This window comes from Phasianus colchicus, chromosome Z (genome assembly GCF_987193195.1).
Source record: "Phasianus colchicus chromosome Z, bPhaCol1.hap1.1, whole genome shotgun sequence".
NCBI lineage: Eukaryota > Metazoa > Chordata > Aves > Galliformes > Phasianidae > Phasianus > Phasianus colchicus.
Window position 1 is genome coordinate 31,319,622 of NC_143476.1, and position 14,235 is coordinate 31,333,856.

At 39.0% G+C, this 14,235-nt stretch overlaps 1 protein-coding gene, 1 long non-coding RNA gene and 2 other non-coding genes across 9 annotated transcripts in view; 1 reads left to right on the forward strand and 3 right to left on the reverse strand.

The window, feature by feature from the left end:
• Window positions 1–9,367: 9,367 nt before the first annotated feature.
• On the reverse strand, window positions 9,368–11,836 carry COX7C (cytochrome c oxidase subunit 7C). Its single transcript, XM_031605446.2, has 3 exons — window positions 11,677–11,836; window positions 10,435–10,580; window positions 9,368–9,459 (listed from the first exon to the last, which is right to left on the reverse strand). The coding sequence occupies exons 1-2, from the start codon at window positions 11,749–11,751 to the stop codon at window positions 10,464–10,466; spliced, it is 192 nt and encodes a 63-aa protein (XP_031461306.1). The 5' UTR covers window positions 11,752–11,836; the 3' UTR covers window positions 9,368–9,459; window positions 10,435–10,463.
• On the reverse strand, window positions 10,025–10,086 carry LOC116236672 (small nucleolar RNA Z39). The gene has a single exon (XR_004168597.1). It is a non-coding gene; the product is annotated as a small nucleolar RNA Z39 (small nucleolar RNA).
• LOC116236673 (small nucleolar RNA Z39) lies at window positions 11,035–11,097 on the reverse strand. Its single transcript, XR_004168598.1, has one exon. It is a non-coding gene; the product is annotated as a small nucleolar RNA Z39 (small nucleolar RNA).
• A 98-nt stretch (window positions 11,837–11,934) lies between the features above and the next one.
• LOC116241789 (uncharacterized) overlaps window positions 11,935–14,235 on the forward strand; it is a 138,595-nt gene continuing 136,294 nt past the window's right edge. For all 6 annotated transcript variants that reach the window (XR_016461658.1, XR_016461657.1, XR_016461659.1 and 3 more), the window contains exons 1-2: window positions 11,935–12,115; window positions 13,082–13,227. This is a non-coding gene — a long non-coding RNA (uncharacterized LOC116241789). The remainder of the gene's footprint in view (window positions 12,116–13,081; window positions 13,228–14,235) is intronic.

Here is a 14,235-nt window from a genome sequence, read left to right on the forward strand (position 1 = left end):
GAGGATTGAGTTTAAGCAGCAAAACAACTGTTTTTAATATACAGGCCTTTATTTTTCTTCTTCTTCTTTTTTTTTTTCTTCTTTTTTTTCTTTTCCCCTAAATGATTTTCAGTGTCATCGCTTCCAGTTCTGAGGAGAGATCTCTGCTTAGATTGGTGTTCCTGAAGTGGGTTGGCCAGCTTTTTCTGAAAAATGGGCCTTTCTGAACAAGTTTACATAGAGGATTCAAAACTGAATACTTTGCATAACCAGTATTTTAGAAAATACAAGCCAGAAACAAGGAGATGCACTGCAGCTGCTTTGTTTTTGCACATAATTATAGGTGACCTAATTCAGTAACAGCTAAAGTAGTAGCAACTGAACTATAGATAGGAATCATGTTCTGTTTCTTCAGGAAAAATAAATACTATTTCAGGTACAAAGACCTTCAGGACCTAGATAGCAAGACTGAGAGGAATTCCAGCAACGTTTCCCCTGCTCCAGTCTTCTTCACAGCAGATCCTTCATGCCACTGAAATCCAAGCAGAGAGCCTGTAGCACTGCTCTTCTTTTCCAGAAATACTAGCATGCTTTACAGTACCTCAGATCAAACAAACAGCACAATGGAGATTCATGTTTTGGTGCTAGGGAATGGGGCATTGAATAGAAATACCTGGGACCTAAATTAGACCCAAATCCCTTTCTTTCCCCAAGCTTTTTTTTTTTTTTTTTTTTTTTTTTTTACTTTTTACTTTTTTCTTCACCTTGTAGCTGAACAGAGAGAAGTTTATCTGATTTTTGTTACAAGTGTCAGCCTTTCCAGTCTTAACGTAGTACCTCTCATCCAGAAATGCCCTCCACTTTCTCATCTTTAGTGTGATGGTTTCAACTCTTTTAGTTTTTCTTTTCCATTTGTAGTCAATAAACTCACCTTGAGCTGTCTTACACTAGTTTGGTCAATAATTTTTCAAAGTCATTGATTTCTAAAGGAGACCAAAGGTTTTATGTAATAATCTGAACTGAAAACTTCTGAAGAAGTTTAATAAATTAATGTTTTCAGTCTCTGGTAACATATTTTTCTTCTCCTACAATTTCACAAATCCTTCTAGAATTTGTATTTGAAAGTAATGCCATTTTTGAAGTAAGATCTGCAGCTATTCTCTTTCCTGCATGATGCGATTTAGATGGTGTTTGCATGGCTGCTAAGGGGGGGTCACACTTAGCAGGAGAAAGCAGCAGTATGGAATCACCTCCCCACACAGGGCAGCTGCTGCGCAGAATATGAGAGACCCAAATTCAGTTCTCAGAGATCTCTTGTAGCTTCTTGAGAGTGTGCTTTGCTAGGGTTGACTCATGATCCTGTTCTCTCAGTACCACCTGCGTGAGCACCTTGACTTTTCAAGGATTTTTTGTGTAAGTTTAATAGGAGAGATAGTTAGGGCCTTCTCCTAGGAGAGAGGAGGCTTGAGTCTAGACCAGGATGGATGGGGCCCTGGTTAACATGATCTGGTGCCTGATTTAGTGCTTGGCAACGCTGTCCACAGCAGGGGTATTGGAACTAGGTAATCTTTGAGCTCTATTCCAACCCAAGCCATTCTATGATTCTATGATTCACATAAAAATAAATTTTAGCTGTTTACAACTATACTTAAACTTTGACTAGAGCAAGTGTCAAGTGTCATGCTTTCTTGCCAGAATACCAAGCCGTTGGCTTCCTATAATGAAATGAATAGTGAAACACTAAAAGCAGTTAAACTTGGTCCCTATCTTGGCTGTGGCTTCTGATTTGATGCCACAAATGAGACACTCTGATTATCTCTGAGAAGTGAGAGGACATGTACCCTACCCCAGTGCTGTGCTGGTGTTCTACACACCTGCAGCCAGATTAGGTTGCTCAGAGCCCCGTCCAACCTGACCTTGAACGTCTCCAGGGACACCACCTCCAGGCTTCCACCACATCTCCAGGAAACCTGTACCAGTGCCCTACCACTCTTACTGTGAAAAAATTCCACTCTTCCTGTTTCTTCCTTTGCAAATAACTGGAAACATAATTTGAATTAACTCTTCAATACATGAATCTGATGAAATGGGACTCATATATATGTATATTTGCTTGTTTATTTGCTATGTTTTCTGATAGAATTAAGAGTAACTGGCAAACTAGTTTACATACATTGATTTCAGAATTATATTTACACTGAACCAATATAGAGGGTGATGCTGATGACAAGCTAAATGATACCTGCTGTACCCTTTCGTACCCTGCTACCCTTTGAAAAGGGGCCCAGCTCTGAGAGGCATATACACCTCTGATTGTAGCGAATTAACGGCAAAACTGAGTTCTTTACAATGTTAGAGTCAGAGGAAAGCAGAGACAGGGAAAGGTATAGGGACAGGAGAGCAGCACCATGCAGGGACGTGTGCTCTTGGGAGCTCCCGGTTGGCTGCCCTCCTAAGGCAGCGGTGCTGCAGGCTGCCATGAGGAAGCTTCATCAGGCAGGAGCTAAGTGAGATGGATCTTCTTCAGTGAGACAGATCTTTAGCTTTCACTTTCAATTATCTGGATGGTTCATGAACGCATGCAAAGAGAATTGCTCATTCATATTAATGACCTGCATATAGATGTTTGCTTATTTTTCTTCCTATCGTGCTGCTGCTTCAGGCAAGATATAATAGTTTTCGTTGGCTGCAAAGCTCAATTTAGGCAAGTATCAACAATGACTGATGCAGCAGACTAGCAGCTACCGGGTTTTCTTTCCCCAAGGATGAGATCTTTCTTTTCACTATTGTGAAAGTACATTTAGCCCAGAATTATGGAGCAGTTTTTCTGCTATGCTTAGTCTAAGGAACACTAGAGTAATTCTGAATTCTAATCACGCACACAAAATTGTAGGGGAAGAAAAAACCCAGAACCTCAGCTCACACTTTCACTTCCCTCCACCACCTGTCGCAATTTTTACACACATTTTATTTTCACTGACAAGGTACATTTCCACATTTTGTTGCTGGCTCTTAGAGGTTTAATTAGGCTCTCAGCAACGCTATTTATACACTGACATTTTTCAAAGAGCTGCATGCTCTACATAGCTAATGAAAAAGGTGGCACAACAGCAGAAAAGAACTTAATATTATTCATGGGATGCTGAAAGAGAAAATGGAGCACTGGATCACATTAATTCCAGAAAATACTATTATTTTTAAACTCATTTAAATGCAAGTCAAACTTACTGAGCATATCATGCTAGAGAGTAACTAACATTTATCTTCTGGTTATAATCAGAGCAAACAGGCTCAGGTGTGCAGTCAGAGGGAGGCATTTGAAGTTTGCAGGACCAGGCCATTAACACAGCTGCCTCCGATGAAGGCTATGGATATCCCAGAGGAGGGGCAGTTCTATCTTGGTGCTGTATTTAATTGGAAAAGTGATTAATTGCATGCATTTCTATCCTCACAAAAGGTCTTAGGATTCCTTCATAACTACATCTTGGATCTCCCAAGAATGAGTCAGTGCTGCCCTAAAGAATGTTTCCAACTTCGTATATCCATTGAACCTGCAGATTTGTGTTTTTCTATGTTTTTTTTCTTCTTTATTTTTATTTTTTTGCAACAATTGGAGACATAAATCCAATTTAGAAATAATAAACTAATGCATAATCATGTTCCTCTGATACCTACTGCAATTTCAGGTTAAACAAGAAAGAGAATTAAGCGCTTTCAATTTATCTTAAATATTCTGATGCACAAATATCATGCTTGTATGTGATACAGCTATTTAACATAACCCAGTGAAGTGGGAGCAGGTTGGAACAGCACTGGACAGGCTGTGTTTTACCCGAGCCCTGCTGTGACCCAGTAAGTGAATCATCCGACCCCTCCCTACCTGAATTTTCTTGGTCATAAAATTGACAAAGATCACTTTCTTTCAGGTGATGGCAACAAAATTAGTGACCTCATTCTTTCTTTCTTTTAAAATAATATTCACTTATATCACTGCACTAAGACTCTGGAAATCAACCAAGGTAGTGAAATACACTGTATACACAACCTTTGTCTTTGAAGAATAAAAATAATTCTTCAAGAGTTGGCTTGTGCAATGCTGTTCAAGCATCATCCATCACTTATGTTCTACAAGAATGGCTGCTAATTTGGTTGTCACAGCAACCACAACTCTTGCTTCCATATTTTCTTCCTCAAGCTCAATTTGTTTATAAACCTCAAAGTTGTTTCATGTTCCTATGTTAACCTCATAAAAGAAACACAAATTTCTGGCCAGCCAAAGAACAAATAAATTAAGAAAAAGAGCAGCAACTTACATTAGAAAACATTCAGAATCTTTACTAAACTACTTAATTAGTAATAAAAATATATATATTTTTTATGTTTATAATTCATACTCCAATTATTGTATGGGGCAATGTATCATTTCAAATGACTATCAATAACTTTTCATATTCTAAGTTTTAAAGCAGGAGAAAATAGCTTTAGTGTAGGTTTCTCTTGTACTATTACACAACCCCATCTTATAAGGACTGCTCACAACGGTTCAAAGGTGTGGTTCATCAAATCCAGCATCCTGTCTTCAATGTGGGCTAACACCAGGTGCTTCAAGTCACAGCTGGACAAAACTGGCACTTCTGTTCTCCAGAACAGAATACTCATTCTTCTCAGGAAATTGGATCTGAAAAGGATACATCATAACAAAGGTAGTTGCTGAACCAGAAATCCAGCATGATTTCATCCGGAAAACTAATATATATATATTTTTTCCATGAAATCATATATTTATCCCATTTTATGTAATGGAACACAAGTCTTTTATTCCTCCCTCCCACTCAAATCTAAGTTCTATTCTTGCAGGGAAGTGTATAGCTTATTAATACTGTAGCTCAAAGTCAAAGCTCCATCTTTCCCCTTCACCCTTTAAAAATAAACCAAATAGCCCTGTCACACTTCAGGAGTCACAGATTGGAGGTGAGAATAGTGAATTACTGTTATTGGAAGTAGTAATATTTCTCAGATGCGAACAAGTTTGAGAGAATATATTTTTCCTCTCCTTTTCTGAACGAAAGTTCCAATAATTTTTTCTTCATGCTGAAACTTTCCATGTCTGAAATTAAGAGATATTTCTTTTTATTTTGCATCCATCAATATGCTACCTGAATGGAATAATACAATTGCATATAGTGTTCAAGGAACGGCATGCGACTTAACAATGTCTTTGGGATAGTTGCAATTATTTTTTTCCATTCCTTTCTTTCTAAGAGGTTAACACTCTCCCTGCCTTTTTGATTACTGCTGCACACAGCAGCTGTTTTCATGCCAGTGTAATCACAATTCATTCGAAATGCATCACCTCCACAAGAACTTTAAAACACCCCATTATCACCTTCTAGACATCAGAACTGAATCTCATCTGCTATCACACTGCTTAAGAATTGGCTACCCTATACACCTGATAGATATATAAAGTCATCAGGCAAATGTATTTGGAGTGCTGCTTTGCCATCCTATCTTAGTGTAGTAGAATTTTTTTTCTTCTAAATATTTCCAGCCTCTTGATTCATTCTTCCTCTCTCCATCCAAATATTTGATTTAGCTGATTCAGAACACTCTTAAAAAAGACATTGCAAATATTTATCTGTCTCTATGGGAAAGAGAAAAAATAATGCTCCAAAGTAGGCCAAAAAAATCCTCAAATTGGAAAAAAAAACCCAGATATTAAAACATAAGAATGCCTTCTAAATTGTGCCTTCTTAGACTTAGATTAAAAACTGCTTGAAGAGGGCTACTAACATCATTAACATGGAAACACAGAATGGTTTGGGTTGGAAGGGACCTGTAAGATCATCTAGTTCCAGCCTCCTACATTAGGCAGGGATACCTCCCTCTAGACTGGGCTGCTCACAGCCCCATCCAGCCTGGCCTTGATGCACTCAGTGCCCAAGGAAGGGGCATCCACAACCTCATTGGCAACCTGCTTCAGTGTCTCTCTTCCCTCACAGAAAAGAACTTCTTCCTGATATTCAGCCAAAACATATTCAAGTATGAGCCTCTATGGAAACAAAGTGAAAGCCTTGAGTTTGAGCCCCAACAGACTTTGTAAAGAGAAATTATATATATATAAAAAAAAAAAAGTAATAATCTGAGATCAGGGACCATGAAGTTATCCTTTTGACTGACATCCAGCAAGCAAACTATGTTATCATTCACAAAGATGACCTTTAATTGCTGCCTTGTTTCTTGTGAATAATTCTAATGATACTGAAGCACCATTAACATACTGCTTTTTGCCTACTGTATTAAGCCTGTACATGCTTTACCTTTCTACACCATTTTCTCAACTGATTTACCTTCTATTAATTGAAGATGTCCTAAAAGGAATACAAAGGATTGTTTTAAAAATAAGTACTTCATCTTGTGTACACAAACTACTGTATAATTAATTATGATGGAATCTACCCTACGTTTTTCAAAACTTTTTTCTAGAGCTCTTGTTCAATGAATCTGGTAACAATTATTGATACTAAGTATTAGTTTGTTTATACATTCGTATACTGTCACTTGATCTCTGGAATCACTCAGGGTTAGGTATATCCATGTAATTATCTCTGATGAGATAGAGTAGTCATTCCTGGATGAGATTCTGGCTCCTCTGAGGTCAGCAAAAATTACTGATTCACAAATTCACTTCAAACATCCCTGAACTTCTGCTATGGTACAAGGTAGATGCTGCCAGGCTGTGGAAGTGGCCTAGTCTCTTCTAGGTGACATAAACAGGAGACCTAGCCACTCAGCAAGCACTTGTTCGAGTCAGGCACTATTATTTCAAGTTGAGCAATGTTTTTGGAAAGTTTTGTCTCCAGAGCAGTGGTCTATCTTTTTGCTATAATGAAGTTTTCCACCCTGAGAAGAAAGGAATAGAAGGGAGCATGCAACAAAAATGGTTAGCACTACATACATTTAAAAATCCAAACAAGTTTCTCTGGCTCAACCATTCAGTAGTCAATTAGCAATTAAGGGTAGAAAGATTCAGGAAGGAACAGAATAGGTAGAGTAAAAAAGACTAAGACCAGAATCACTGAAAAATACGAGAAAAAAAAAAAAACAAAATTCAAGAGGGAAGGTGAATGAATTTAGATTATAAGCAAATGCATTCAGGTAACAGCAAAAGAGCAAATGCAATCTGTAAACCTAGCTCTAAATTTAGCCACATACTGATATCAATAGGAACCATGTATCTCTGGATGGCCATCAGTGAGCAGATTTAAAAACCTACAAGGTTCTACTAAATTTTCTTAATAAAGGGACAATGTGAGCATGATTTTATCAAATGACAATTTATCAGATGAGAGCATATTACTAATATGCTACATTTAGTAAGCTAGCTTATTCGAAAAATGGAAGATGTAGTTTATATCAGTACAGAAGGCTAGGAATAGGCAGAAGTAGGCGACAGACACCAGCACAGTAGAAGCTCAAACTGTTATCTGAGAGTATTCCTTACATAAATTAAGACGGAAGAAAATGCAGGTTTATAGCTACTATGATTCATACTGGTAATTTTCATAAACTAGTAGCAGGGATGGAAGCAGAATCACAATTTCTAAGCTTATTAACTAGTAGCCCCAGGACCTTTTTTTTCCTAAATGATTATGATCCATCATTGTAATACCACTGTGAAAAAAATATCACCACAGTTTTAGAATCCATCATGAAAGGAGACTCTAAATAGTTTCATCTAAAATAACTGTTTAAATGGCCTGATTAAAAAAATGTAGAAAAAGTAGAGAAGGTGAGAAAAGACCTAAAATTAAACCGATAAAATGCACTGGCTTGTCCAGCTCATGAGATAAAGCTTCACACAATATGCTTACTCTCTTCAAATACATCAAGGACCTGGGAGTTAAGAGGGAAAAGGCAAAGCAAGTTACTTTTGAGCAGAGTTGATGAGACAGGAGTATGTAAACATACTCTTTAAGTTGTATTTTTATTGCTAAGAGAGACATGATTCTGTAACAGGCTTCTATTAGACTTGCCTTGTACAAGAACAGTTTCACTATGGAAATTGCTGCTGTAAGTACATTCAGCTTGCTGATCTGCAACAGGAGGCAACATTTTGTAATCTAAAAGCTTCCATTTTGATTTTTGCATAATAAGGTCCAGGTTTCCTTCAACACCTCCTGAAAGAAGTCACAACACCATGACCAAGATACAGCCACCTTTTTATATTCCCAGTGTCACGTCATTACATTTCCAACACAAATACATACTCTTTGAAATGCAGTGGCACTCTTAGCAAGGAACAAACTGTGCATATATATATATATCACCATGATAAATTTTTACCAACCAAATCCTTCACAGTTTAGCATCTTTCCTCAGAATCTTTTCTTCAGTTATTTCTCTCCAACTTTTTTTTTTTTTTTTTTTTAATTTAAATTACCATGTTGCAGAAAGGTTCCTTTTAACTTTACTGACAGATCTGGCAAAACAAACTACTATTTTCTACTTTTCCCAGCTCAGTCTCTTCAAATGCCAGTCATCAGTATCTTAAAGGCACCAGTACAAGGAACAAGAACGTAGTACCCAAATACTGCAGTTACAACTAATGTTTTATTGTTCACATATACTTTTCTCCTTATGGTATTTGATGAGACTAATATTAGTACTGATTGGAGCAAAACAACCACTCAGTTCAGTGACTGACAGATACTGCAACCTAAATCGTACACTGTGCTACAGGTAGAAAGGTTTTAGAGAGAGGAAAATAAAAAACATCTCTCGAGGAAAGCAAATTATTATACTTACCAGTTAAAAGCATTATTTACAAAAGTAAAGTAACCATTACTGGGTTATGCTAGTGCCTTTCAGACACTGTATTTAACCAATTAAGTAGCCACAAGAAAAGTATGCAGGAGAATGACTTCCTTCCCATGCTAACAGAACTTGTAGTTTACACATCATACTCCTTCCTGTTCCAAGTAGTTTCTTAATCTTGCTCATCAGCACTTAAGATTGCTTTTGGTTACAGAAGCCCGATGTTAAGCATGATCTTGCATGCTGAGAATACAACTGCAACCTTGCAGTTATCAATTCCTGATGTCAGACTTAGTGGCAATGATCTATCCAGGTGATTATTTTCAGTGTAGTTTGAACACTATCAAAAAAAAATCACAGAACTTTAGCAAAGTTAGTAACATATTCAGCCAACTAAAATTTTTAAGCCCAAGTTCAATTTTGAGACTGGATTTTTTCATCTCCCTAATTTAAGAACTAAAAAAAATTAGCATTTAACTTAATGTTAATATACTGCAAGTTGAAGGGTTTCTCAGTACACACCAGTTTTAAAAAGCACTTCAGCAGTTTCACAAAATACACCATCCAGGAATTTCAGATTTAAATTTTATTTAGACATATCCAGCATGGTACACAATTGCAGATACTTTTTCCACTTAAGTTGCTGTATAGAAGACTTCAACTCTGCAAGAAAACGTAGAAGAATTAACAAGTTAAAGAACTTTGTATTACCTCCGCATCTAGAAAAGCCTATAAAAGTATAACTTAACTTTGATGAAACCATAAGACTGGCAAAAGAATTACACAGGTGATATGAATGACGTTGCAATTTATTCCAATTCAGATTTCACTGATAATTATTTCCTTCCAAAAACTAGTTCAGTCAACTCGGCTCCCCAAAAAACACATTTCTCAGATTAGAAATATCTGGTGCTATTAATTCAGTAAAGTGGAGTAAGTTTAAAATAAACTAAAACAGCCCTCCATTTTAAAGTGGTGTGCTTTCAGAATGGAAACAGTGGCTGAAGTTTGTTTGGTCTATCAGTATCATTAGCAAGCACCAGTTATAGCATCTGATGTTAATTCCCTTATTTTAAGTACATTTTGCACCATGTACTTAAATCACATTAAGTGACATTAAGTACACATTAAGTGATTTAAGTACATGGTGCAAAACAATGCACATGTGATTGTTCTGAAATGGCTGAATTGAAGTTGAAGATTTTGTTCTCTGCTGAGTTTTATCTGGCACATCAGAAAGCGTTTACAGTATCACAGATTCTCATACTGTTTTGTTCACATCATATATGCCAGATATCTCTCTATATTATGTGAGGTACAGCTTTGTTTCCTAAAATGTGGATATTTATTTTACAGTTAATGTTCCAAAGCAGCTGGACTCCACCACCAATTAGCCTAGTTGCAGGCTATAAAGGCTATAATCAGGGAGGTTGACATTTGGGGATTCAAGGTTCACATATCAATGACTTCAGTACTCCAGTATAGCAAACTGAAGCCCATGCATCATTTGACTTTAAATGGAAGTGCAAACCACAAACTGATATAAGTAAGAAGTCTGGGAGATGCCGTAAATGAGCTCAGACTCTTCCATCCAGATTAGTTCAGTTTCTACTATACTAGAACATCAAAATCATTTACCCAGTAAGCGTAATTACAGTTTGTCCCCTTCATTTCTTAAGAAGCTGATGTCTGACAATAAAGAAAGGGGCAGCAAATCCACTTCCAAAGAACGCACACATCATTGCCAGTAACCGCCATTTGTTGTCCACAGAAAATGGAAGGTTCTAGAAAAGAAAGGTAAATGTTTGTTCTGCAATTAATATAATACACCTTAATTACTTCCTCAGTTGCATGACAATAGTAAGACGCCCAGAGCACCAGCACAAGGACTACAACTGATAATAAAAATGAATCCCCCGACCACTACCCCCTTCTTTTCATGCCTAAAGACCCAGTCATTCATTACAGTAGCTTGGGTATGACCTCTTGGATATGAAGAGGTTTTGTCCAACACCCTTCCAATTCATACATAGGCCAAAGGAGACTGGCCTGCTCAAAACCTTGTCCAATCAACTCTAGATGTCCAAAAGTCCATTGCTTACCATACTGGCCTCACAGCATCTCTATGCAACTTGTTCCAATAGTTAACCATCTTTGTAGGAAAGACTATATTTTTCAAAGTGAGTATAAATCTAGTTTTTAGATGTAGAATTCGAGAGAACCCTTGGAGCATAGTGGCACATCAGAAAGCGTTTACAGCATCACCATTTCTACTCATACTGCTAAGCTCATCATCTGTACCATAGAGGGCTACAGAGAAGGATACTGAAGTCATTGGCAGCAGCTTGCTTTGCTGTAGTCATTAACAGCAGTACAATAAAACTGCATACCTCATTGCTAACTGGAGAACAGGCAACGGGACAACTATGACTTGGCTTTTCAAGGCCTGCAAGTCCAGTTTTATATAAACTCTGCAGGGGGTGATGATGGGACACGCTCACCTTGAGCAAGCCCGCCACAGGCCAGGCCTGCACCTCACCCCACGCATGCTTCTCGCCATGCCAGGCCTCCACCATGCCCTACGCGGCACTCAGGGTATCTGATTGACGAGGCAAGATACCCTCCGCTCCCTCAGGGAGAAGCTGCGGCAGGGCTGGGCCGGAACTAAGCCTGCCCGCGGGCCACCAGCGCCGCGTCCTTTCCGTCTCTTGCCTTCCCGCCTTCCTTCCCTACCTGCTCCCCCTCAGCCTACAACTCACAGCTGCCCGATCTCCCTCCTTCTCTCCTCCCGCTTTCCCCTCCTCATCCCCCGCCAGGCCCATTCCTGCCCGCAATCTTCTGACCGTTCCTCAGCACTAAGACCTCCTTCTCTCACAGTACCTTCCCGGGTCCATCCTCGTAGTGGCTCCTGCGGAGGACGGAGGTGGTGAACCTACGGACACCGGCAGCCAGCATGGTACCGACACGCAACACAGCGGCCTCTCCCCTGCACGACCTTCCCGGAGCACGCCCGGCGCCTTCTGGGATCGGCGGAAGTGACGACACGAAGGAAGTTGCCGCGCAGACAGGTGCACGATGGGAGCTGTAGTCATTCGCAGCAAAATCACGTGGCCCCGAGCGGCAGTCTGCGATTGGACGCGCACCGTCCTCGGAGGCGGGGTTGTACCGCCCGCGTCCTCCCCGAGCGCCATTTTTCTCGCTGTGGGGTGGGATGGGGGAGGGTGGAGAGGTGCTTCCCTCGGGTGTGGGCGGAGCTGTGGGAGCGCGCCCGGCCGTTGGAAGGAGCTGTACGCGCGTTTAGTATTTACGGCTGTTATCGGTATATTTTGGAATATTTTACTACATTTTATTTTGAAAGTGACACTTGAATTCTTACGCTGTAAAAGAAAGAAAGAAACAGACAAACCCAAACCCTATCATTCGGGTTTGGAAAAAGCAGAGGTTTTTTTTTTTCCCCCTCCTCCTCCCCCCACCCCCCCGACGCTGTGTAAGGAAAGAGATGCAAACAGGACGCCATGCTCGTTTACATGACACATTAGTTAAGGTGTCAGCCATGAGACATCGCTGCATGCATTCCTAGCTGCAAAGTCGGTTCTGGAAGGTAGAATAAGGCACAAATAGATACTGCATTTGCCATTCAAGGAAATTTTAAGTGGGAGCGTAGCTCAGCCATTAGTAATTCTTTTTTTTTTTTTTTTTTTTTTTTTGGTCATAGATTTCTCTTACAGGTTGTGAGTATCATCAGATTGTGGCCGTTCATTTTGTCCACAAGACCATACAGCCCTTGTGCTGCATGCATCACAAAATCAGTGACATCCAACCTAAGGAGGTTGTAACAGCACAAAGGATTCATTTAAATCTGACCTCTTCTTTTTTGAGTGCTTCATTACTCCTTGACCATTACTTAGCAATACAGATCTCTTGCACACATTTTTCCCATTAGTAGATATATAGTTGTTGTTTGGTTAGTCATGTTTCAGTTTTTTTTTTTTTTTTTTCCCACTGTCTAGTTTTGTTTTCAATGTTATGTGTAATAGTTTACAATTCTTTTTGTTTTCTTCATTTGTTAACTCTGAAGTCTTTCGGAAGATGCTTTCCTCTTTTTGCTAACTTATGTTGCTGCTTAGCTCAGCCAAGTTTCTTTTTACACATTCCTAATTGTAATTAATTCTACAGTGGTACTTTAATTCTTTTATGGTAGTCTGCTTACTCTCGGTGGTCACCACGCCACTTAGGAGGTTACAATTCCTGGTATTTTCCCTTTTTAACATGTTGTTCTTTTTAGGCAGCTCTCTTCTGGCAGTGGATTGCGTGGTGTTTGTTGCTGCTGAGTTGCTGCTGAGTAGAGGTGTAGAGATCAGCGTAGTACAGCAGATTCTCAGCAATGTGATTTTGAGCTGAGCCAAGATCCTTCATATCTCTCAAGACCAGGTAAACAGTTCCTTTCTTTTCTTGTCGTCTCCTAGGCAGCAAATGTACAAAAGCCATCATTAGCACTGTTTAAAAATGTATTGTCTGCTTAACATCACAAGTCTACTCAGGGATAATTTTAGTCAGTTCAGTTGCAGTTCTTGTCCTAATGCTATTGTAATTTTATTTTTTTTTCTTTGGCATAGGGCAGGTGATGTTGTCCTGCTGGCAGGGTGACTCAGTGGTACTTCGCAGTTAATGGACTTTGACTCTCAAGCATACAAGTTATGTGTTACTCAGTAAGGCCGTTAGTTTCAAGGATAGACGCTACGCCTTCTGTAGTAGAAGATATCAATCACTGTCAGAGCTTAGCCATTGTCTTTCATATGTATACTGAATTATGATACTACAGTGTTTTCTTGATTGACTTAATTCTGAGAAGTTTGTGATAGAGTTAGGTTTATATTGGATATATCCACACAGATCTGTGTTAGAAAGGATGAAAGATTCAGTTTCTTGACTTCCAGATAATCCAGAAATCTTTTATATGACTTCTATAGCGATACAGTTAACAGGCTTTTATTAGAAATAATACTTTAATCCTAGAGTTGGTATCTTGCAGATCTTCTCTATGCATGCGTAAATCAATGTGAATTTTCAAGAGGAGTTTCACAACTGGTGAAGAAATTTGTACAACTCTCTCTGTATGCTTTCAAAATGCATATTAGGAAGTGAATTACCTCAGCCCACTAACAGGCTACAGTAATGCTATTCAGTTCAGGATTTGAGAAAACCATGCACTTAAGAGTTTAGAGAAATAGACTCAATTGCCTTTTTGGTGCAGGAAAGAAAGAAACTGCCTCTCAAACTATTAGAAGCATGATGGATAGTAATTATACTGAGGATAATCAGGTGGCAGAATGGATTATTACCATCTCCTAGGTGGCTAATGCTCCACTGGTGTCTTTGTAAAAATGCTGTCTAACTCACACACAATGGCAGGGCATGTAAAAGGAATGAAAGGTGAAA

What these genes read in the sequence shown, in the direction of transcription:
- COX7C (XM_031605446.2), bottom strand. Translation starts at nt 11,751, where the DNA reads ATGCTGGCTGCCGGTGTCCGTAGGTTCACCACCTCCGTCCTCCGCAGG. An exon ending in ACGAGGATGGACCCGGGAAG is followed by an intron (nt 10,581 to 11,676) that starts GTACTGTGAGAG and finishes TTTCTTTTCTAG; the next exon opens with AACCTTCCATTTTCTGTGGA.